This window comes from Geotrypetes seraphini, chromosome 10 (genome assembly GCF_902459505.1).
Source record: "Geotrypetes seraphini chromosome 10, aGeoSer1.1, whole genome shotgun sequence".
NCBI classification, from domain to species: domain Eukaryota; kingdom Metazoa; phylum Chordata; class Amphibia; order Gymnophiona; family Dermophiidae; genus Geotrypetes; species Geotrypetes seraphini.
The window spans coordinates 130,561,301-130,585,655 of NC_047093.1; the positions used below are offsets into that span (position 1 = coordinate 130,561,301).

The following is a 24,355-nucleotide window of genomic DNA, read 5'->3' on the forward strand; positions in this document are numbered from 1 at the left end:
CTGTATGGTTTACTTATTACATTGTGATTTGGGGAGGGGGTGAAAATGTTTTTCATAAATATTATTGAAGGATGATAGTGTTGTTTTTCATGTAAATTGTATGAATATCTGTATGCACTGATTTTAATTTAAAAAAGAATAAAGATATTTTAAAAAAAAGAAAGAAAAGGCATCATATAATCTATTATGTTTTACAACAAAGAAAAATGGGGAGACCCAATGATCCACAGTGAAAACAATCCACCGATGAAAACAAAAACAAAAAACTGTGGATACCGATGTTCTGGAGATAATTTATTAAACACTGACATATAAAACCATGAAAATTCAATTTAAAAAGTACAATGATAAAAGATACAGTGATAAAAATCCAACCGGACCCTACACGGTCCGTGTTTCGGCGAACACGCCTTCCTCAGGGGTCCAATGGTTTGCAAACTCACATATAAAGAATTGGGCTGAAAACAGTCTATTATCTTTAAACATGTGAGCAAAGAATACCACAGACAACAGACTGTTTTCAGTCCAATTCTTTATATGTGAGTTTGCAAACCATTGGACCCCTGAGGAAGGCGTGTTCGCCAAAACACAGACCATGTAGGGTCCAGTTGGATTTTTAGCACAGTATTTTTTATCATTGTACTTTTTAAATTGAATTTTCATGGGTTTATATGTCAGAGTTTAATAAATTATCTCCAGAACATCTGTATCCACAGTTTTTTGTTTTTGTTTTCATCGGTGTATTGTTTCACTGTGGATCATTGGGTCTCCCCAATTTTCTTTGTTGGGCAGACTAGATGAGCCATTTGGCCTTTATCTGCCATCATGTTACAATGTTTCTATAACCATAAAGCCCTATGACCTCACAATGCAGGTGTAAAGAGCCTTAGCCTATAGGAAGAGGAGATGCAAATGTTAAGAGCCTTAGCCAATAAGGAGAGAGATAATGGTTACTGCAGATGGGTATTTTTTTTTGCTACTTCAGCTTGTCTGCGGTGTTCTTTGCTCACACATTTAAAGATTGTTTCCAGTCCAATTCTTTATATGTGAGGTTGCAAACCATTGGACCCCTGAGGAAGGCGTGTTTGCCGAAACATGGACCGTGTAGGGTCCGGTTGGATTTTTATCACAGTATTTTTTATCATTGTACTTTTTAAATTGAATTTTCATGGTTTTATATGTCAGTGTTTAATAAATTATCTCCAGAACATCTGTATCCACAGCTATTATGTTTTACACCACAACAAACCTTCGTTGTCATTGTAGTTAATTGAATGAAATAAATAAAACACCTGCACTTCCTGCAGCGATAGAGAATCTCTCCAGAGAGCGATGTTTGGCAGGTGGAGGTTGGATCTACTGCAAACACTTCCCGAGGCAAGTTCTGTAACTCTGCAAAAGAGAAAAAGGGAGGGGGGGGAGAGGGGAAGCAAGATCTGGAGAACATTAATCCTCTCAAACATGAACTGTACAAAGATGGCCTGCAAGCCAATTTCTAAAGTGAAATTCTGTAGGGATCTCTCACTATAAAAAGCAGTGCACAAATGAAATCCCTGTTAGAGAATGACACGGTGGCGGTTTACCCGCGGCTACCGCGTTTAGCCGCGGGTAACCCGCCAAAAACGGGGAATGAAAATCAGCAGCCTCTGCGGGGACGGGGACAAGGCCATCACCGCCCCGTGGAGCGGTGAATGGTCTTGTCACCGCAGTGAGGCATAAAGGATCGTGCGGTCCCCGAAACCCCCACCTGCCCACCCGCACGCCGGCTCGATCGTTTAACCAGCTTCCTCTCTCCACTTCACCTTAGTTTGCCGGCTTTCTTTTTCGGCGACCGGAACGCTTTCAAAAGAGCCGCGCATGCGCGGCTGCTCAATATTCAATCTTCTGCTCTGACCCAACCGGAAACAGGAAGTTGCAGCAGAGCAGAAGATTGAACTTTGAGCAGCCGCGCATGCGCGGCTCTTTGAAAGCGTGCCGGTCGCCGAAAAAGAAAGCCGGCAAACTAAGGAGAGCTGGAGAGAGGAAGCTGGCTAAACGATCGAGCCGGCGTGCGGGTGGGGGCTGCGGGGACCGCGTGTTCCGGCTCACACAAGGAAGGAGGGGGTGAAAGGGAAAAGTTTCTCTTCCTTGGAAATGTGGAAGGCAGAGTGGGGAGAAGACGCTGGAAGGGAAGAAGACAGATGCCAGACTATGGGGGAGCGGAGGGAAGAAGATGGGTGCTAGACCAATTGTGGGAGGGGGTGAAGGGAGAGGCACAGTAACAGCAAATGGAAGACGCAGAGAGAAGACACACAGTGGATGGAAGGAATTGAATGAGAAGATGTGGAAAGCAGAAACCAGTCAACAAAGGTAGGAAAAAATTTATTTATTTATTTTTTGCTTTAGGATAAAGTAGTATATTAGTTGTGTTGATAAAAATTTATAAACAAAGCCCTGCCAGCTGAACATCTCTTTCTCTAGTTCAGCAGCAGGAACTTTGATTTATAAGAAAGGAATAAGCTAAATATTGCAGTACTAAGGCTTATATGGATGCTGCGGGGACGGTGACGGGGCGGTGAATGGGATGGCAGTGGCGGTGACGGGGCGGTGAAGGGAACGGCGGTGACGGGGCGGTGCAGAGGATGGTGGGCCGGGGACGGTGCAGTGACGGGGCAGATTTTTCCCCCGTGTCATTCTCTAGCTTGCTTTTCCCAGCTCACCCTGATCCCACCTCCAATTACCATGTCATTTCAGTCTGGGCCTGATATTCAGTGCTATTCAGCTGGCCAGGACTAAATAGCACACAGCCGGCTATCCACCGATATTCGGCAGAAGACTGATGGCTATCTACCACTGGATATTCCGTTGCCAATATTCAGCAGCCAATCAGAGCCACCTAAAAAGCAGGTCTATCTTTGACTGTTAAGACTTAGCACACCAGACACTGAATATCTGCTTAGTTGACTATGTTTCGGCTCCCAAACCCCCCCCCCCCCTAGAAATTCAATGCTGGTCGCCGGATGCGGCAGCAGCACTGAATTTCCAATTTCAGTGCAGTCTGCAGGAGATAGCTTCAAGAAATCCCTTAATAAAGCTTAAAACCATGATAAAGCTTAACCCCCCTCTTACCATCCCCTCCCTAACCCCAGATCCTACTTTTCCCTCTCTTGGAAACCTTCTCTGATCTAACGTTGTAACCCTTCTTCCATAACTCTTTTTGTAATCCGCTTTGAACCGAAAGGTAATGGCGGAATAGAAATCTGTAATGTAATGTCATGTAATAGCTGGCTATCTCCCGCAGTCTGAACTTCAGATGGACTGTGTACCGTACAAATTTGTCTGTGGTGGGGAAGAGACCGCAAATTTCAACGGGCCTTAATTTTCAGGTGATTACCCATGCAGAATCCCATTGAATATGCAAAAGATCGCGGCTGGTGGGTTCCAAATCATTCCCTCCCCACGTCACACTCGCTCTTTTCCACCCTGGCATCTTCATTCATGGCCTTCTCACCACACTTCAAAAGCTGCATCGAGAAAGATGAAAGCCCTATTTATCAATGGCAGGTTACGAGGGAGCCCCGGTGACTGTGCAAGCGCGCGCTTTGAACGCAGTGGTTAGAACAGTGAACGGAGGAAAACCGGGCAACTCATTCTCATCCGCCACTGTCCCTGATAGAAACCAACGATTCCAATGAAAGATGGCCCCAAAGAGAGGGAATTTATGTTTTTATGTGTGAAGAAAGCTTTACAAATGGTAGAAGCAACAGAAAAGACTATTCAGCTTTCTCTGCTGCTTCTGAAAAGAATCATATAACAATCGTTCCCACGATTTCTTCGTGATAACAGAGTATCAAAAATTACCTTTTAAAATGTCTCTAGGGATCTTCAGACCTCCGTGCAAGTAATATAACTTGCAACGGTCTTAATCCTCATTAGTCACGACATTAATATGTAATATTTGATAAACACTATCATTTCTTTTAATTTTCTTATTTATACTTTTACTCATTTATTGATTTCAGACTACACATGTGCTACTTAGGGCTCCTTTTACTAAGGCGTGCTGGACCTTAACGCCAGCAATGAGCTGGCGTAAGTTCTAGAAACGTAGCGCACGGCACGTTCCTGCGTGTGCTAAACATACTAGCGCACCTTAGAGCGTTTTTAGGGCATGCAGCAGATTAGTGCAGCTAGAACCAACACCAGCTCAATGCTGGCGTTAGCGTCTAGCGTGCACGGCATTGTAGCACGCGCCTTTCCGCGCGTTAAAGCCCTAACGCAGCTTAGTAAAAGGAGCCCTTCTTTTCTTTCGATAACTGCCTCTGCCGATAGTCCAGTAAATCTTTTTGATTCTGGTAAGAAGAGTGCTTAATAAAATAATACTGGTTTTAACATTTTAAAATGTATGACATGTGCGGAGGCACTCTTTAATGCGAGTTTCTCTTCTTTTTAGTACTCCCACCCTTGAGAAAGAATCTCGAAACGCGTCAGCAAGGGGAGTTATCTAAAGAAAGAAGTTGTTTTTTTTTTACTTTGATTGCAGGGTTCTTCATAAAGTAGTGGCCATCATTTATTTTGTTTCCAGCTCATCAAGCATTGCCCTTAAGAAGACTACACATTCTTCCAAGTGGGAATGGTCCTCCCTCCCACATCACTGTTAAGATTAAGAGGATGGAGGAGTTGCCGTACATTGAGAGATTGGAGAAGCTGGGCCTCTTCTCCCTTGAAAAGAGGAGACTGCGAGGTGAAGTTTCGCTGCTTAGGGTACCTCATTGGAATGACTACAAGACGGCATTGTACATGATCAAAACATTCAAAATACTGAAGGGAATATACTTAGTAGATAAAGACAGGTTGTTCACCCTCTCCAAGGTAGAGAGAACGAGAGGGCACTCTCTAAAGTTGAAAGGGGAGAGATTCCGTATGAACATAAGGACGTTCTTCTTTACCCAGAGAGTGGTAGAAAACTGGAACGCTCTTCCGGAGTCTGTTATAGGGGAAAACACCCTCCAGGGTTTCAAGACAAAGTTGGACAAGTTCCTGCTAAACTGGTGAGACTGGACTCATTTGGAGCACTGGTCTTGACCTAGGGGCCGCCGCGTGAGCGGACTGCTGGGCAGGATGGTGGACCATTGGTCTGACCCAGCAGCAATTCTTATGTTCTTATCACAGGACATTGAGATCCCAAAAGGGAGAAATTCCTAACCTTTCTCACAAAGGCACTGAAGAATCATAAGTATTTCTGCTGCTGGGTCAGACCAGTGGTCCATCGTGCCCAGCAGTCCGCTCATGCGGTGGCCTTCTGGTCAAAGACCAGCGCCCTAACTGAGACTAGTTCTACCAGCGTACGTTCTTGTTCAGCAGGAACTTATCTAATTTTGTCTTGAATCCCTGGAGGGTGTTTTCCCCTATGACAAGACTCCTCTCCTTCCGCTGCCTCTGATAAGGAGCTCAGATATTTTCCTGAGGGTCCCTCACTGGACCCTGTTGAAAAGGTCAAATGGTGGTCACAGGGAAGGAAAGCATAATGTAGTAAGCTGTCATCTCTGGGGCAACGTAAGTGGTCTCTGCAAAGTATACAGCATGAAATAAAAGATTTTGAAATGTGTCATGAGCGCAGGAGGGAACAGACAAGCACTCCAGAGAGTGCAGGACAAGTGAAGCGTCTCAGCTAAGAGCATCCCAACAGCTCCACTCTCTTTATGCAATAGTGCTGATAACCTGTTGTCCTGTCCAGCTGTGGATGAGCAATCCTGATAATCTCAGGAAGTTGTTTAGGAAAAGTGGCGGAACATCTCAGGTAAAATATCTCGTTAAGAGCCACAAATCTAGAATCCTCCTGTTCTCTGTAAACAGCACCCAGTACTTGGAGCATTCCTGGGGATGAGACTGGTACTTACCAGGGTACTTTTCCATCACCATCTGCAGACGGTAATGTTTATAGAGGCTGCTGGTTACATCCACGTTACAGCCCATTGCTTCATAGAGCTTTAGTTGGTTCACAAATCCCTCGTTCATACTGCAAATAGAGGAAAAGTAACAGTTTATAAAACAGAGCTATAGAATGGAGGTCACCGCTTGAAAGGAAGGGAACTTCCCTTTATTTCAAAAAAGCATCCGATTGCAACAACTTCACTTCCACAGCTTTCATCCACGGGGACTGAAACAAAGTTTGCCTGTTCGTCAATTTTTTGCGTTTCCAACAGATCCTGTTCTTTGTTTTCAGAATTTAAATGGCAATCTCCCTTCTTTCCTGTTAAGAAAAATAAGACAAACTATGGGAGAACACGTCTCCAAGAGAGAGGAGGCTTCCAAGGAACTTGGACCCACTGCTCTACCGTGAATTTTCCCAAAGCTGAACAATTATCTGGACAGGTTAACCTCTGCACAGTCCCTTCCAAAAACCTGTATTTAGAAAGCCTGTGGAAGCACGGGTATTGTTCAAGTTGGTCTGTTTTTGTTACAAGGTTTTCTACGGTGCAGCCCCTACTTATCTGGCTAATAGTTTTTCCATAGCTACGCACAAATGCAAAACTCAAAACTCAAATTAAAATTGAACTCTGAAAAAACCAAAATCTTCCTAGCTAGTCCCAACCACAAATTAACAAACACTTCCCTCAGATTGAATGGGCTAGATTACCCTATCTTACCCACCATAAAAATCCTTGGAGTCATCCTGGACCGCACCCTAACCTTCGATGACCATACCAGTGCCCAGGTGAAAAAATGTTTCTGTACCCTCTGGAAACTGCGCACCATCAAACGTTACTTCGACCACCAAGCCTTCCGTCTACTCGTCCAATCTCTGGTATTAAGCATATTAGACTACTGCAACATTATTTACCTGGGATCCTATAAAAATACCATCAAACGTCTTAGAACAGTCCAAAATGCGGCCGTCCGCCTCATCTATGATCTCAAAAAATACGACCATGTTAGCCCCTACTACACCAAACTCCATTGGCTCCCAGTAGAGGCAAGGATCATCTTTAAGTTCGCCTGCCTCTGTTTCAAAACTCTAACAGGATCTTCCCCAATCTACTTGTCTGAGCACCTTGAAATAGCAGGCCCCTCTCGCACACGAAACGCCCACCTATTCACCTTTCCCTCCCTAAAAGGCTGCCTCTACAAGAGATTCACTGATAGAACCCTAGCATTCCAAGCGGGCAAATGGAACAATTGCCTTACCGCCCTCATCTCCAACTCTCCACCCTACCACCTGTTCAGGAAGTCACTAAAAACCTACCTCTTCGACAAATTCCGCTAACGCTACCTTCCCCCCTTCCCTGCACCCTCCTGACCTCGACATGCCTCCATTCCCTCTGACTACGCCCCCCTCCCAAGCCACTATGGCCTCTCTTTCTCAAGCTCTGTTTTATCTAATTGCCCTGCCTTTTCATAGCCTCATATTTAACATCACTGTAAATGTACCACCGCTTTAACATGGAACATCGCTGTATACGTACAGTCTCTTCTTTAGTATATGCCTTTTTATTACTGCTATTTATGTAACATCTTTGTAAATGTAATAACACTGTAATATGTATCATCGCTGTAAATGTACAGTCTCTTCTATTGTTAACCGCATTGAACTTCCATGGTATTGCGGGATACAAGAATAAAGTTATTATTATTATTATTATTAGAAAAACTCATGCTCTGTTCAATTTCCCTTCTGTAAAAGCAAGAAATTCCTAAATCACTCTTTAGCATCTCAGGCAGCTTCTCGGGAAAAAGAATTTCGATCATTGTTGCTCACAGCTGTTTCTTACATTTTAGAAAACAGCTAAAAACCTATCTTTTCTCCAAATACCTGACTAGCTGACTCATTCAAATATACAATTATGTTTAATGTTCATAATCTTTTGTAAACCGCGTAGAACTTTTTGGTAACGAGGTCTATAAGTATAATGTTATGTTATGTTATGTGTTTCTATAAGAAACAAAACCCCTTCTCTAAACGTATGTGGATTGTCTGGGCTGGTCTTCATGGAACATCACAATAGTAAATTAACAGATTAAGAAACCGAGATTCTTCCCGATACACAATGGAATTTACAGAAGCAATTGCTTAAATATCATTAAGCAGAGAAAGTCACTTCTTTGCCACCACTGCTGAAAGCAGAGTTTTTGCTAAAGCTTCTGAATCGGCAGGTTTGGAGTCAGGACTGCGGGAAGGGAAGGGGGGGGGGGGTCGGTAAGGCGAAGAACTTTATTTTCAGCAGAGCAGGGAGTCCAGCGCTGGCGACCAGTCCTGCCGGCAAGTGTAGTTAGGTGCGGTAAGGCTGGGGACCCGCGCATGCGCACTCCTGCCACCGTGGACCTACATCTCATGGAACAGGGAAAATGGAACACGCAGGTGGGAGTGCGCATGTGTGGCTAGGGTTTTATTATATAGGATGTTATGTTATTTTGTTAATCTGCTCTGAATCGCAATTAAGGGATAAGCTGGACAGCAGGGCTTTACCATCATGGGCTCCTTTTACAAAGCAGCGCTAGTGGTTTTAGTGCACCCTAAGTTGGCCCCATGCGCTAGACCGCCAACGCCAGCACTGAGCTGGTGTTAGTTCTAGCCGTGTAGCACGGGTTTAGGGCGCGCTTAGTAAAAGGAGCCCTATGTTTCCAAATAAATCCAAATAAGAGATATATTTCAACTTATCTTAGATGCTCTACAGTAGCCGTGCCAGCAGTTCAATTTACATAAAAGTAGATCTAGGAATGTTTGAGGAATATTTCCATGGGAAGATCAAGACCCTACATATATGTTTAACGGTGGTGCTCTCTGATTAAGGAAACTCTCTGGAAACTCAGATCCATTAAAGCTTATTTCGATACGTCGGCATTCAGAACCCTGGTCCAATCCCTCGCACTAAGTCAACTTGACTACTGTAACATCGCCTACTTAGCCATTTCCCCCAAAAAAATATGCGACGTGTACAACTAATGCAAAATGCAGCGGTCAGATTAATCTTCGGACTAAAGAAATTTGATCATGTTCCACCCTACTACCGGCAGTTGCATTGGCTACCGATGGAAGCCCGCATAAAGTTTAAATTCGCCTGCTTCTGCTTTAAAGCGCTAAACGGACTTGCCCCTAAATACATAACTGACCTTTTCTCGTTCTCTGCCAACAGACACAAGAGAAGCTTCATTCCCGACCCCCCTCCCTGGATGTGTAAGGAAATCGGACAAAAATTAAAGAGAAATGGCAACTATGTAGAAGCAATAAAAGATGCCAATGGGCCCCACACCAAGTTCAATACATTACTATTCCCCAATATCTCAGCATTCATTTTGCATGGCTATTCCCGTCATAATTAAGAAAAGCCGGCATTTATAACGATCCATAGGGGGGTTTGACATGTAATAATGTTCCACATATTACGACTTCATAAGTCAATGGGATTGATGACTCAAGTACAACATTAATTTGACCTCGTATCGACTTCCAAAAATGTCTTAAGAGTAGCTCACACTGATAACTCCCACCTTAACCCCAATAGTTCCTTTATACAGGGGAATGCCAAGCAAGTAGAAAACACCCGGATGCTGTGATGTGGAGAAGGAATGATGGGATTAGGTGGGGTTAAAACGCCTGCATACTGTGGTGATTTGGAACGTTCCAGGGCACTTTCAGGTACTTGAGGTTATAGAAAAGAAAGGAGAACGAATGAAAAGAACAGACCTTGTATTATTAGTGCACCTAAATAGAGGAGCATTTCCCTAGTTGTTTAAGGGGAATTCTTGTTTTTCTCGAGTTATATTGTTTAATAAAAAGGAAGTAAGCCCTTTCTTAAAGTGGGCTAGATGGAAATAGTTAATATTTAATTTAATAATGATTTCCTAATAGTGTTTGACTGTAAAATTCCATTCCTTACTGTTCTGGAAAATGAACGGTTGTAAAAATGATATATATAAAAAAAAGAAAAGAACAGACCTGACATCAGATTTGGTGGCTTGGAGTCTGGCATAGGCGTCAGGAAAGGTGAGCTGCAAACTCTTCATCAGATAGGCTGTGACTACAGCCACACTGCGACTGACTCCTGAATGGCTGAGAAGAGCAAAGAAATAGAACCGCAACCGGCACTTTGATTAACATGAAAATTTCAGGTAAGTTGGTATTTTAAGAAACGAACGTGCATTTTCTCCATACGCGACCTAGCTATAAAAAAGTGCCGGTTAGATGAAAAAAAACAGTAAAATACAGTTTTCTTAAAGGGAAACAACCCTCCAGACCGGCACTACCTCAGGATTTTTTTTTTTTTTTTTTTACAGAACAGACTCCACAGGCTCTCGAAGCAATATGCCTTGCTTGATTTAGGGGGCAAGGCTTACTGCTGAGGCTCCTCTAAAAAAATGTGGGGAGGTGGAGGAAGTGGGGGGGAGGGACCCCGCTCGAGACCCGCCGGGTTTGACACCCCCGAGGTCGGACGGACCCCCAAACAGGGTCCGCCCAAGCTCCGTCCGGCCAAAAACAGGGACTATAAACCCCCTAAACAAATTCCAACAGCCCTACCAAGGGAGATGGGTACAGATCACATCAACACCTGCTGGAGACTGAAAGAAGACTGAGGGAAATAGAGAAGGGAGTATATTATATACTGTCCCACAGTTTTGGTTTCAGTCTCCACCTGCTGGTCATGATTGGATATATACCCATTCGTAAAGATTAACCTCTACTGGTCTGGAGAGTGCTAAAGAAATACGGTATATTCATCTAAATAATATCTAAACTTAGCTTAGCCTCACCAGTGGATTAGGATAGCGGTTGTGTCGGTGGCCAGCACTTCGTTCACAAACGCAACGCATTCGTCAAGGCAGCTGAGGAGGTCGGTACTGGCGTCGTCCAAGGCATGGACAAACTTTGTTTTGAAGGCTTCCAGATTCTGGGGTTTTTCGGCATCCACGGTCAGCACGTGAGTGACTCCTGCTTCTTGCAAGCACCCAGGGTCAGCAGCGTCTGCGGCGCTCCCCAGAAATAGCCGGGGCAGCACGAAAATCATGGCACAGTAATACCCAGGTCACAGACGCACAGTTCACCAATATTCCGGTGCGTTCTTTGTTTCGTTCTACCTTCAGGAAGGAAACATCAGTAGACATAAACAAGTATACGCTTTTCATGAGGAGATTCTCAGCTGAAAACTAATCTCTAGAAACATAGAAAAAGACGGCAGATAAGGGCCGCGGCCCATCTAGTCTGCCCACCCTAATGACCCTCCCCTATTTAACTCTGTGTAGAGATCCCACGTGACGATCCCATTTCTTCTTAAAATCAGGCACGCTGCTTGCTTCGATCACCTGAAGTGGAAGTTTATTCCAGCGATCAACCACTCTTTCGGTGAAAAAGTATTTCCTGGTGTCGCCGTGCAATTTACCGCCCCTGATTCTCCATGGATGTCCTCTTATCGCCGTCGGACCTTTGAAAAAGAAGATATCCTCTTCTACCTCGATAAGGCCCGTGAGGTATTTGAACGTCTCGATCATGTCTCCCCTCTCTCTGCGTTCCTCGAGTGAGTATAGGCACAATTTATCCAGCCGTTCCTCGTACGGGAGATCCTTGAGTCCCGAGATCATCCGGGTGGCCATTCTCAGTACATCCTTGAGGTAATGAGGCCTCCAGAATTGTACGCAGTACTCCAGATGGGGCCTCACCATGGATCTATACAACGGCATAATGACTTCAGGTTTACGGCTGACGAAACTCCTACGTATACATCCTATGATCTGCCTAGCCTTAGATGAAGCCCGCTCCACTTGATTGGCAGTCTTCATGTCTTCACTGATGATTACCCCTAAATCCCGTTCCACAACAGTCCCTAGGACAGCAATGAAATTATGCAGATTTAAAATAAGTGTATACTACAGCAAATATCATAAAAACCTTGAAACAGTCAGCTACGATCTAGCTATTCTTAAGCACTGCTTGTCCCTGTACTTTAAGGAGTTCGCTTCATGTCCCGTTGTGACTGTCAAAACTCCTAGACTACCATTTTTAAAACTTACTGTTCAGGCTTTTCCGCAGTTCTCTGGATTGCTGTTGGTAGGTCTGGATCGTACAGAAAGGGCAAAATGTTTGAGTACCTGAATAAATTCATGTAAACTGTTCTGAGCTCCAAGTCTTGATCAGAATGTTACAAATCCTATATGAAACTTAGCCATATTTGCTGGACACCACACACTGTGAGCTCTTTCCCATCCCATAAGAAAATACAAAGGGTTAGGAAAAGAAAATTCTTTTCTATAAAAACTGACTTTAAATTAGCAACCAAATAATCCCTACTTCTTACTGTGTGTAATTTCCAAATATTGTACGATTTGATAGGGAATGTGTCCCTTCAAAGATGACTTTACTTTAAAAGTGACCTGTGGCCCAAGCAAAACGTGGCCTGGGGAAAACGGAGGTTGGCAGTGGGACGGGAATGCTGCTCAGCCAAGGTAAGTGCTGAATCACTGACCACAACCATGGAGAAATTGAGCGGCTCCGGCCCCTGCCCGAAGCAGCTACTGGCTTGCTGCCTCCCTTATTAGTTTGGACAGAGACATGCAAAGTCCTGGTGCTCCCTTCCCCCCCCCCCCTCAACAGCCCATGCAGCCTCTCTCTTCTGGACGCCGGCAGCAGGTCTTGCCCGCTACCGGTGGCTGACCCAGAAGCCTTCTCTCTAACGCGAAACGCAAACGCATCACAGGGAAGGCTTCCGAGTAAACCACCAGCAGCCTGTAAGGCCGGCTTTAGGCAGCATGTAATTGCTGGGAGGACAGGTCCGAGTCCAAACTGGGTGGGCCAGGCCCCTGTTAGCAGCAGTGTTTCTACTTTCAAAGCGGGATAGTTTTGAAGGTCGGCTGCAGATAATTTTGTTTCTTTTTGCTTACATTTGTGGATTTTGACTTACTTTCTTGACGTTGCCATGTTACTTTCTAGACAATATTTGCCATTCGACCAAGCTGTACTCTGGTCAGGGTTGCCAGATGGTGAAAAATTATCTAGCCTAATTGATGCCAAAAATAGCCCAACCAATTTGACACCAAAAACCCAACAAGCATAGTGATGATAAATCAACTTCCTTATTATGTTGTATTCTGTTCATATATCGTTAGCAAGTTTAGACAAGTACGGGAATAGGCAAGTGATGGCGTGCCCCAGGAGCTGCATGCAGCAGGGTTTTGGGCTGTCGTGTCCAAGCAGAGTATAATGGTAAAAAGTCTGTTGGTAGCAGTTCTCTTGTTTTCTTTTTAGGTAGGCCCCACCAATGGGAAAAGGATAGTACTGTGATTGGTGTTAGGCTTGCAGTAGGAAGTTATACTAACATGGCTCTGCTCTAAATCAAGTTTATTGCATTGGCCCCAATACTGTAAAAAGCCACTATTATAAGATGTAAAACAGAAAAAAAAAGAGGAAAAAGAAGTGACAGTTAAATAACAGACTGCCTGAACGGTACACTGGCCCCCTGTGATCATTTAAACATTCTACTTTTGCTAGCACTTAAAGGAATTAAAAGATCTCTACCACCCACCATTGGAAACCGATCAGTATAAGACTTCCACATTTTAGAAATATTAACAACTGTGTTCGAGGGGAGATCCGGAAAACTACGGACCGGTGAGTCTGACCTCGGTACCGGGAAAGATGGTAGAGGTGCTGATAAAGGACCGCATCATTGATCACCTTGACGGACACAATCTGATGAGGACCAGCCAGCACGGCTTCAGCAAAGGAAGATCTTGCTTGACGAACTTGCTGTACTTCTTTGAGGGAGTAAACAAGCAGATAGACAAGGGTGACCCGTATATCTGGATTTTCAGAAGGTGTTTGACAAGGTTCTGCATGAACGACTACTTCAAAAAATTGCAAGCCATGGAATCGAGGGTGAAATACTCATATGGATTAAAAACTGGCTGGCGGATAGGAAACAGAGTGGGATTAAATGGACAATACTCGGACTGGAAAAGCGTCATGAGTTGAGAGCCACAGGGTTCAGTGCTTGGACCCGTGCTCTTCAACATATTTATAAACGACCTGGAAATTGGTACAACGAGTGAGGTGATTAAATTTGCAGACGATACAAATTATTCAGAATAGTGAAGACACAGGAGTTTTGCGAAGACCTGCAATGGGACATAGACAAACTCATGAAATGGGCTGCAACATGGCAAATGAGGTTTAATGTGGATAAGTGTAAGGTGATGCATGTCAGTAACAAAAATCTTATACATGAATACAGGATGTCCAGTGCAGTACTTGGAGAGACCCCCTAGGAAAGAGACTTGGGAGTTCTGGTCGACAAGTCGATGAAGCCGTCCGCGCAATGCACGGCGGCAGTGAAAAGGGCAAACAGAATGCTAGGAATGATTAAGAAGGGGATCACGAACATATCGGAGAAGATTATCATGCCGCTGTACCGGGCCATGGTACGCCCTCACCTAGAATTCTGTGTCCAGCACTGGTCGCCGTACATGAAGAAGGACATGGTACTACTCGAAAGGGTCCAGAGAAGAGCGACTAAAATGGTAAAGGGGCTAGAGGAGACGCCGTACAGCGAGAGATTAGAGAAATTGGGCCTCTTCTCCCTTGAAACGAGGAGACTGAGAGGGGACATGATCGAAACATTCAAGATAATGAAGGGAATAGACTTAGCAGATAGAGACAGATTGTTCACCCTCTCCAAGGTAGGGAGAACATAAGGAAGTTCTTCTTCACCCAGAGAGTGGTAGAAAACTGGAACGCTCTTCCTGAGGCTCTTATAGGGGAAAACACCCTCCAGGGATTCAAGACAAGGTTAGCAAGTTCCTGCTGAACCAGAACATACGCAGGTAAGGCTAGACTCAAGTAGGGCACTGGTCTTTGGACTGCTGGGCACGATGGACCACTGGTCTGACCCAGCAGCGGCAATTCTTCTGTTCTTATGCACTCTGGGACAGATTCACAAAGCATTTTAACGGACATAAAATGGGCAACCGAAAACTTAAATCCCATTAATACTTCAGAACCAAACACACTGATGCAGTTTTTTCGTCCACATCTGCATCAGCACCAAAGCCTAGATATTTGTAAATGCCTTTAAGTCCCTGTGTACAATATTCCTGCCCTGTGAACACTGAACAGTGACTACAGAGCAGCCCTACCTGAACAATCTGCATTTAAAACACCTTTCTCCTGCCTGAGGTTAAGAGAAACTTTTATAAAACCAATCTGCTTCCCAATCTTGCATACAGAAGGGACCCACAACAAACCACCAGATGCATGGGACATAAGATTAAAAACAGAGCAGCTAGCAGCAGATAAATCAGTTTAATCTTATCCCTTGTTTTCTTACTTCCAAAATCCGCTTATAGATGGGTGGCAGACAGCAATCATCACGTTGTCAAGGGGGAAACATCAGAAGATAGTGGGTGAACAGCCAGAGTGAGGTCTGGAACGCCTTGACAGAAGCTATTGGAGCACCAGAACGAGGCTTGAATAGATTGCGAGAAGCTATTGGAGCACCAGAATGAGGCTTGGAATACGGGACGCTATTGGGACCCTGGAATGAGGCTTGGGGTGCACAGAGAGCCAGGAATTCCAACAAAACTCAGAAACCGGCCCCAAGAAAACGCAACCCGCAATTGCTAAAATAATAATAATAATAATTCCCCACAATCAGTGTTCCTAAAGCAGTCCAACTGAGCTATGACTCCGGTTGAATGGCATGTGGAAAATGCAAGCCTCTTTCTGGTGCCCCAGTCGTCTTTTTGCAATGTGTTCCAAGCCTCATTCTCGCAGAGCTTCTCAAGCTTCAGACTCAGGGAGAGCTGAAATCATTTGAGGCTTTATTTGGGATTTTGAGTCTGTGTGTCCTATCTCAAGAGCCACAAAACTTCAAAGGAAGTACTGTATCTTGTGTCCTCTCTTGAGAATAGGAGACAGACTCAAAATGAGGCTTCAAATACAGTGCAACAAAGGATGACACCCAGGGAGATCATTAATACCATTCTTCTCTCTATAATTTTTTTTTTTTTTTTTACAAAAGGAGCCCCTTAACTGTATGCATGTCGTCCTGTTTGTCTGTTTATCAGGGGTGGGCAACTCCGGTCCTCGAAGGCCGGAATCCAGTCGGGTTTTCAGAATTTCCCCAATGAATATGCATGAGATCTGTTTGCATGCACTGCTTTCAATGCATATTCATTGGGGAAATCCTGAAAACCCGACTGGATTCTGGCCCTCGTGGACCAGAGTTGCCCACCCCTGGTTTAGATTGTAGGCTGTTTCAAGCAGGTACTGTCTTCTCCGTAACTTTGTACAGCGCTGTGTACGTCTGGAAGAGCTATAGAAATAATTCATAGTTGTAGCCCTTAAATTTTTTAAAAAATATGTGTTAGTAATTGAATTGCACATTTCCCTCTTTTAAAATCAGACTAAAATCCAATTAAAAACATTTTTTAAATCTATAAACTTGAATAAAGTGTTAGTACTTTTAAAGCGTCCAGTGCAGTACTTGGAGAGACCCCCCAGGAAAGAGACTTGGGAGTACTGATCGACAAAGTCGATGAAGCCGTCTTCCAATTGCATAACAAATATACTAAATCATAAATACTCTTCCTTACAGCTTAACCAACTCAGAATATCAGTAAGAAGTTCAATTCAAAGAAGCAATCTGCCTTCCTGTTTTGTGCCGTGGTCATGAGATCGAAGTGAGGCCGATCCCAGTGCTGTACAATGGCTTGGAATGCTGCTGAGGACAGCACCCACTCACCTGGATCCAAAGTCTGTCTGCTGAGAAAGTCTGCTTGAACATTGTCGACTCCTGCCACATGTGCTGCCGAGAGCACCTGGAGGTGATGCTCTGCCCAATGAAAGAGCAGACAGGCTTTTTACCCCCTCGGCAATTGACATAGGCTACTGCTGTCATGATGTCGGAGAAGACCCTGACCACTTGGCCCTCCAGAGTCATCTGCAGTCGCACCAGAGCCAAACGAATGGCCCTCAACTCTAACCAGTTGATCGACCATTTCTTCTGAGAAGTGAGCTTCCACAACAATCACCTTAGTGAAGGTGTGAGGAGTCGTTGCTAGGTCGAACGGCAGAGCCGAGAATTGGTGATGATTTTCCAAGACATGAAAGTGCAGAAATTTACAGTGAGCCAGAAAAATCGGGATATGCAAGTAAGGAACTCTCCCGGTGCCACTGCTGCTATGACACACCTCACTGTCTCCATACGAAAGCACAGAATCCTGAGAGCCTTATTCACAGGTGTAAAACCCAGAATAGGTTGGAGCCTTTCTTTGGCACCATAAAATATATGGAGTATCAGCCCATGCCTGAGAGGTCGGGCAGCACCTGCTCTATGGCCTGAATATCCAGCAATCTTTGAACAGTGGCTTGCACCTGGACTGCTTTGTCCAGACACCCCGCAGGAGTCCACGAACCAAGCCATCAAAGGCCGGGCAAATTCCAGCTTGTAGCCAGATCGAAAAATGTCCAGAACCCATTGGTCAGGCATAATGTATTGCCAAGCCTGCAGGAAAGCTGAAAGCTTAAAGCCTACCCCCTATCCAAAGAGGAGTATCCCTCAGCCTGACATCATTGCACCTTTTTTGCAGAGGGAGTTGAACAGGAGGAGGAAGGCTAGGCATGCCTATAGCTAGAGAACCTCTGCCTGTAGCCCTGTGAAAACCTTTGAGACATGGCACTGGAATATGGGTGGGAATGCCTGGAGCCATGAAAATTAGAGCACCCTGAACCTCTAGAGCAGTGGTCCCCAACCCTGTCCTCGAGGACCACCAGGCCAGTCGGGTTTTCGGGATAGCCCTAATGAATATGCAAGAGAGAGAATTGCATGTAATGGAGGTGCCAGGCATGCAAATCTGCTCCATGCATATTCATTAGGGTTATCCTGAAAACCCGACTGGCCTGGTGGTCCTCCAGGACAGGTTTGGGAACCACTGCTCTAGAGTGTCAGGGTCTGCTATCAGGTAGGGTCTTAGGGTGACAGTCTACCACCAAATTCATGAGAATGTCCAGGCCCTTGCCAAACAACTGCCCTTTAAAGGGGTGTCTAGCTAGAGTAGCCTTGGAGGTGGAATCACCAGGCCATTGTCGAATCCAGAGCATTTTGCGAGCAGAATTCGAATGTGCTGAAACTTTACCCAGCACCTGCATAAGGTCATATAAGGCATCAGCGGCAAAATCCCTTCCAGCAACAAGAAGCTGAGGAGGGGGCTCTAGAGCCTCATTCTCCAGCGTGCATAGACACACACTAGGGTTGTCCTCAAAATCTGACTGGCTGGGGGTCCTTCAAGACAGGTTTGGGAACCACTGGTCTATTGGATTGAATGGTGTGGTATTGGATTGGTTTCACTCATTTTTAATTGGGAGAAGATATTTTACCTACCGGAGTCCCACAAAAATCTTGTTTATCAGTTATAATGTTTTAGCATTTCCTTATTACCTTTACATAGATTGTTGAATTGTCTGAGATTTCAATTTGAGTCGTACACTAATGGCATTCAATATTTACTCTGCATTGACAAGTCTGTTGAAGACTGTTTTGGTATGTTATGCCTTTCTTTGCCCTCCAGTACTCAGTGGATGAAGGGAAATCATTGCAATTAAATGTTACCGAGATCTAGATTTTGCTTTTATCAGGGCATCCTTCAAATGATATCCCCCCACTCATATTTTAGGTGATGATGCTGTTCAATAGTTCCTGTTCAAAATATTCTGAATTTGGGAGTAAAGTTAGATTTTGCATTGACTAAGAAATTCCAAGTTTTCAAAATTATTGGCTTACATAGAGCGTTATGGACCCCTGTTCGGTTACAAAAATTGGATAGCTCTAAGTCTAATAGATGTTGGCACTGTCATCTCGAAGCAGGGACTTTAGATCATTTATTGTCCATTTGTTTTGAATTTCTGGAAATCAATTTGGGACCAAATTAATTGTTTATTAGATAACCCAGTGGCATTATCATATGATACTGTGCTATTTGGTATGGCGATGAGAGCAAAAAGTCAGATTTCTACAAACAATAAAAAATTATTTCTCATAATGACTGGTGTTGCCATTCAACAAATTACGTATAATTGGAAAAACTGGAGTAGATTAAATTATAATTTTTGGTGGAATTCCTTATGTCATATATATATAAAATGGAGAGATTTCTGACAATACAGTGGGGTAGTTTCAAGAAATTTCAAGGTGTTTGGGAGCCATTAACAAAGTATTGTACTGATTAGATGAAATTTTCTTTTCCCTTAAATTTACAAGTTCAATTGTGAGGGAAGGGGGGGGATTTTTTAGTTATGTATTGTATAAGTATTGATTATTTGATAGGTAAGGGGGAGAAGGGTGGGAGTTAAGTATTTATCACTGTTACCATTGATGATTATTAAGTGATATAGATATTGTTAATTTATTTGGACATTTTATCACACTTATTGTAAGTTTGAAAATGAATAAAGAATTTAAATTAATTAAAAATTATTGGCTTGGTTTTCTCTAAATTGTGAGTTATCAGACCATTAAGTGATTTTGTTAATGAGGCTAATTTTAGAATGTTGGTTCAAAGCATCATCATCCCTGTTTTGATTACTGTAATGGCAAATTGATTGGGTTATGAGGAATGAAGCCACTTGAAGTTAAGATGCTCGATGGTGGTCTGAAGATCCTTAAAGACTGGAATTTTACTCTTTGGCATAATAGGGAATGTGCATTATCGATTGGGATTTTCCTATGTGAAGAATATTATAAGACTGTGTATTATTGATTGGGTTAGCATATAAAACAATTCTGGAGACTGTATCTTCAAAAAGGATATAAACTGGATGAAGGTGGTCCAGAGAGCGGCTGTTAAAATGGTCGGTGGACTTTGTAATAAAACATATAGGGCGAAAGGTTCATAGTCATTCGCGCGCAAGAATTCAGCGTACCAAAATTACAGCGTAGACAATTCGGCGCAAGACCCCAGCGCGCCACCTAAAAAGTTACTTTTAAAGAGCTCTGATGTGGGGTGTGAGTGGGGAACCCCCCAGTTTACTTCATATTCTTCGCGCTGCCGTTGGGGGAGGGGTTGGAACCCTCCATTATAGAGTAAACAACTTTTTACCGATTTTTTTGGGAAAGTTAAGTTTTCTCTTTAATATGGGGGGGTTGCAACCCTCACACTCCCCCAACAGCAGCGCGAAGAGTATGAAGTAAACTGGGGGGTTCCCCCACCCCCACCCCCTGGCACTCCGCTCATCGAATACGTTTTTCTTATCTGTAGCTTTCTTTTCTTTGGCCAACTCCTTGTTCTGTCCCTTCTACTTTGCTGTACCATATGCCTGGAACAAACCGCCTGACTCTGTACGTCCAGCTCCATCTCTAGCAGTCTTCAAATCCAGGCTGAAAGCCTACTTGTTTGAAGGTGCTTTCAATTCCAAACTCCAACTCGCCTTCTAGCACCAACATCTGTCTTCTCATTCCCCACCTGAGCACTGCGTGTTGATGCCCCGTCTTGACTAGATTGTAAGCTCTTTTGAGCAGGGACTGTCTCTTCTATGTTTTGATGGACAACGCTGCATATGTCTAATAGTGCTTTAGAAATGACTAGTAGTGGTAGTGTACGTTGCAAGAAAGGCAGGAGAGGGGAGATATGATAGAAACATTTAAATACCTATGTGGTATAAATGTAGGGTTACCAGATTTGCAGCCAAAAATCCCGGACATATGGCCACACCCTATTCTGCCCCAGCCCCGCCTTGTTCCACCCCCAGCTCCACTCCATTCCCCCTCTAACCCCATCCTGTTCCACCCCCCCAGCCCCGCCCTCAGCAAGCCTCTTCTTTTAATTCCCGACCTTCGGGCCACATCTGAGGGTCTCCAAGCATGCACAGACACTTGCGACATCATCCGTGCATGTTCAGAGGCTCTCCAGATGCGACCAGAACTTTCCAAAACCCGGACAAACTGCCGGGTTTTGGAAAGTCCAGCCGAGCACCTGGACAGTCCTCTAAAAAGAGCCCATGTCCGGGTTTTTCCCGGATGTCTGGTAACCCTATATAAATGCACATGAAATGGACCTCTTTCAATTGAAAGGAAGCTCTGAAACAGGAGGGTCATAGGATGAAACTGAGAGGAGATAGACTCAGGAGTATTTTAAGGAAATACTTTAAAAAATGACCATCTTCTTATCCCACTTCTCTTCCCTCCTGCCCTCCCATTGGTCCAAGTTTCATCCTCTCTTTCCATGGTCCAGCATCTCTCCCTCTCTTTTCTGTTGTTCTTCTCTGTTCCCCTTTGATACAGAACAATGGGAGAGAGGGAGGGTGGGGGGGGAAAGATGCTACATCTCTCTCTACCTTCAACCCCCAAACCTAACATTTCTCCATCGCTTCCTACTGAAATGGTAGTGGATGCAGAGAAGAGCCTCCCAGGGTAGGGGGTGAAAACAAAAACTATATCTGAATCCAAGACATCACAAGACAAACAGAGATGATCTTTGAGGTACAGGCATGATAAAGAAAGGAATCACGAGTATAGAATGTCAGGTGCAACTCTGGGTAAGAGCGAACAAGAAAAGGACCTGGGCGTACTGCTAGATAGGACCCTGAAGGCCTCAGCACAATGCGTGGCGGTGGCAAAGAAAGCAAATAGAATGTTAGGCATGATAAAGAAAGGAATCACGAGTAGATCGGAGAATGTTATAATGCCGCTTTATAGGGCAATGGTCAGACCACACTTGGAATACTGTGTCCAATATTGGTCTCCCAACCTAAAGAAGGATATAAAACTGCTGGAGAGGGTGCAGAGACGAGCAACAAAGCTAATAAAAGGTATGGAGAACTTGGAATACGAGGAACGACTTAAGAGACTGGGATTGTTTTCCCTTGAGGAAAGGAGACTGCGAGGGGATATGATCGAGACTTTCAAAATACTGAAAGGAATCAAGAAAATAGAGCAGGAAAAAAAAATTATTTACCATGTCCAATGTGACACGGATAAGAGGACATGGACTGAAGCTGAGAGGGGGCAAGTCCAGGACAAATATCAGGAAGTTCTGTTTCACGCAACGAGTGGTGGATACCTGGAATGCTCTCCCAGAGGAGGATATTGCGGAATCCACCGTTCTAGGATTCAAAAGCAAATTAGACGCACATCTCCTTACGAGAGGCATAGAGGGATAAGGGTGGCTAAAATTACGCCAGGTTTTCACCTGGCTGGGCCTCCGCGTGTACAGATCGCCGGACTTGATGGACCGAAGGTCTGATCCGGGGATGGCGGTTCTTATGTTCTTATGTAAAAGATTGTAGAGCTGAGAAATCTGCATGATCAAGTTTCAAGTTTTATTAAAATTTGATAAAACGTTAATCATACATTCTAAGCTTCTGACAATTAAAAAAATGGGGAACAATTAACAAACTTATTAGTGACACGACAGTACTTACATGACAGCAACAGGATGGTAGGGAGAAATACAATTTTAAAAGAAAAGAGAACAATTAAGGTTAAAACCAAGAGGGAAATGAGAGGGATCATATCAGTGTTAAATACATGTAAAACAGAATTTGGCATGGAAGGACCCAGAGATCATTTAGCAATCATAAGCGTCTTTAAATCTGGCGAAGGACATAAGAAGGCTTGAGGCGGTCCAGAGGAGGGCGACGAAAATGACAGGAGGCTTGCGCCAGAAGACGTATGAGGAGAGACTGGAAGCCCTGAATATGTATATCCTAGAGGAAAGGAGAGACAGGGGAGATATGATTCAGACGTTCAAATACTTGAAGGGTATTAACGTAGAACAAAATCTTTTCCAGAGAAAGGAAAATGGTAAAACCAGAGGACATAATTTGAGGTTGAGGGGTGGTAGATTCAGGGGCAATGTTAGGAAATTCTACTTTACGGAGAGGGTGGTGGATGCCTGGAATGCGCTCCCGAGAGAGGTGGTGGAGAGGAAAACTGTGACTGAGTTCAAAGAAGTGTGGGATGAATACAGAGGATCTAGAATCAGAAAATAATCCTATATAATAAAACCCTAAGCGCATATGCACACTTAGGGTTTCGTGTTCCCTGCCGCTGTGATCCGTGGCCGTGTTCCATTTTAGAACCCGGCGGCAGGGAACATTCTGGCCACTCCCCTCCTCCTGCCCTTACTCACCATTTGGAAGCGCAGGCAAGCTCTCTCCCTGCCTGCGTCCACGGCAGGGAACACACCTCCCACCCTTACGCTGCCGATCCTCCTTTTCAGAGCAGCCTGTCCCGCCCTCACTCGCCGCTACCGCCGCTGATCCTCCTCTTCAGAGCAGCCTGCGATGGTGGCCGGCTTTAAAAGACCTCGCAGGCCGCTCTCCAACCTCAGTAGCACGTTCCCTCTGACGCACGGGATCGCGTCAGAGGGAATGTGCTACCGAGTTGGAGAGCGGCCTGCGAGGTTCGCTAAAGCCGGCCACCACGATCGCAGGCTGCTTTGAAGAGGAGCAGGCCAGAAGACGCCGGGATGGAGGGAGGGTAAGAAGCAGATCAATACCGAGGGCCAGGGGGAGAGGGAAAGGGGGCTGCTTTGGGGGGAGAGGTGTGCTGGGGGGAGACAGAAGGGGCCATGGAGAGAAAGGGAAAGGGGGCTGCTTTGGGGGGGGAGGTGTGCTGGGGACAGACAGCTTTGCTCTGGGGGGAAGACAGAAAGGGCCATGGAGAGACAGGGAAAGGGAAAGGGGGCTGCTTTGGGGGGGAGGTGTGTGCTGGGGGCAGACAGCTTTGCTCGGGGGGGGGGGGGGGAGACAGAAGGACACAGACAGCGGCCAAGGAGAGAGAGATAAAGAAACACAGACAGACAGACACATCTATTCTAGCATCCGTTAATGTAACGGGCTTAAAGGCTAGTATTAAATATTGAACTAAGGCCAGTACTGGGCAGACTTGCACGGTCTGTGTCTGTACATGGCCGTTTGGTGGAGGATGGGCTGGGAGGGCTTCAATTGCTGGGAGGGTGTAGATGGGCTGGAGTAGGTTTTAACAGAGATTTCAGCAGTAGGAACCCAAGCACAGTATCGGGTAGAGCTTTGGATTCTTGCCCAGAAATAGCTAAGAAAAAAAAATCTAAAAATCTAAATTGAATCAGGTTGGGCAGACTGGATGGACCCTTCGGGTCTTTATCTGCCGTCATCTACTATGTTACTATGTTACGCTTTTAAGACGGGCAGTCTGAATAGGCCGAATACTGTAATCTTTATCTTCCGTCATTTTCTCCGTTTCTATGTTTAGGGCTCTTTTTACTAAGGTGCGCTAGCGTTTTTAGCGCACGCACAAAGATTAGACGCACGTGCCGAAAAATTACCGCCTGCTTAAAAGGAGGCGGTAGCGGTTAGCCCGCGGGGCCTTTGCAAAAGGAGCCCTTAGTGTCACTCATTCTAACGGTCCAGCGACGG

The 24,355-nt window shown here is 44.7% G+C and overlaps 1 protein-coding gene across 2 annotated transcripts in view; it reads right to left on the minus strand.

Annotated features, from left to right (window-relative positions):
- DUSP12 (dual specificity phosphatase 12) overlaps nucleotides 1–15,408 on the minus strand; it is a 28,717-nt gene extending 13,309 nt beyond the window's left edge. The window contains exons 1-5 of one of the 2 annotated variants that reach the window (XM_033962046.1): nucleotides 15,291–15,408; nucleotides 10,729–11,052; nucleotides 9,917–10,030; nucleotides 5,880–5,998; nucleotides 1,293–1,392 (exon numbers count right to left, since the gene is read on the minus strand). In XM_033962046.1, the coding sequence (XP_033817937.1) occupies nucleotides 1,293–1,392; nucleotides 5,880–5,998; nucleotides 9,917–10,030; nucleotides 10,729–10,982 (587 nt within the window). In that variant the 5' untranslated portion in view covers nucleotides 10,983–11,052; nucleotides 15,291–15,408. The remainder of the gene's footprint in view (nucleotides 1–1,292; nucleotides 1,393–5,879; nucleotides 5,999–9,916; nucleotides 10,031–10,728; nucleotides 11,053–15,290) is intronic. The other variant, XM_033962047.1, reaches the window with a different exon arrangement.
- Between the last annotated feature and the right edge of the window lie 8,947 nt (nucleotides 15,409–24,355).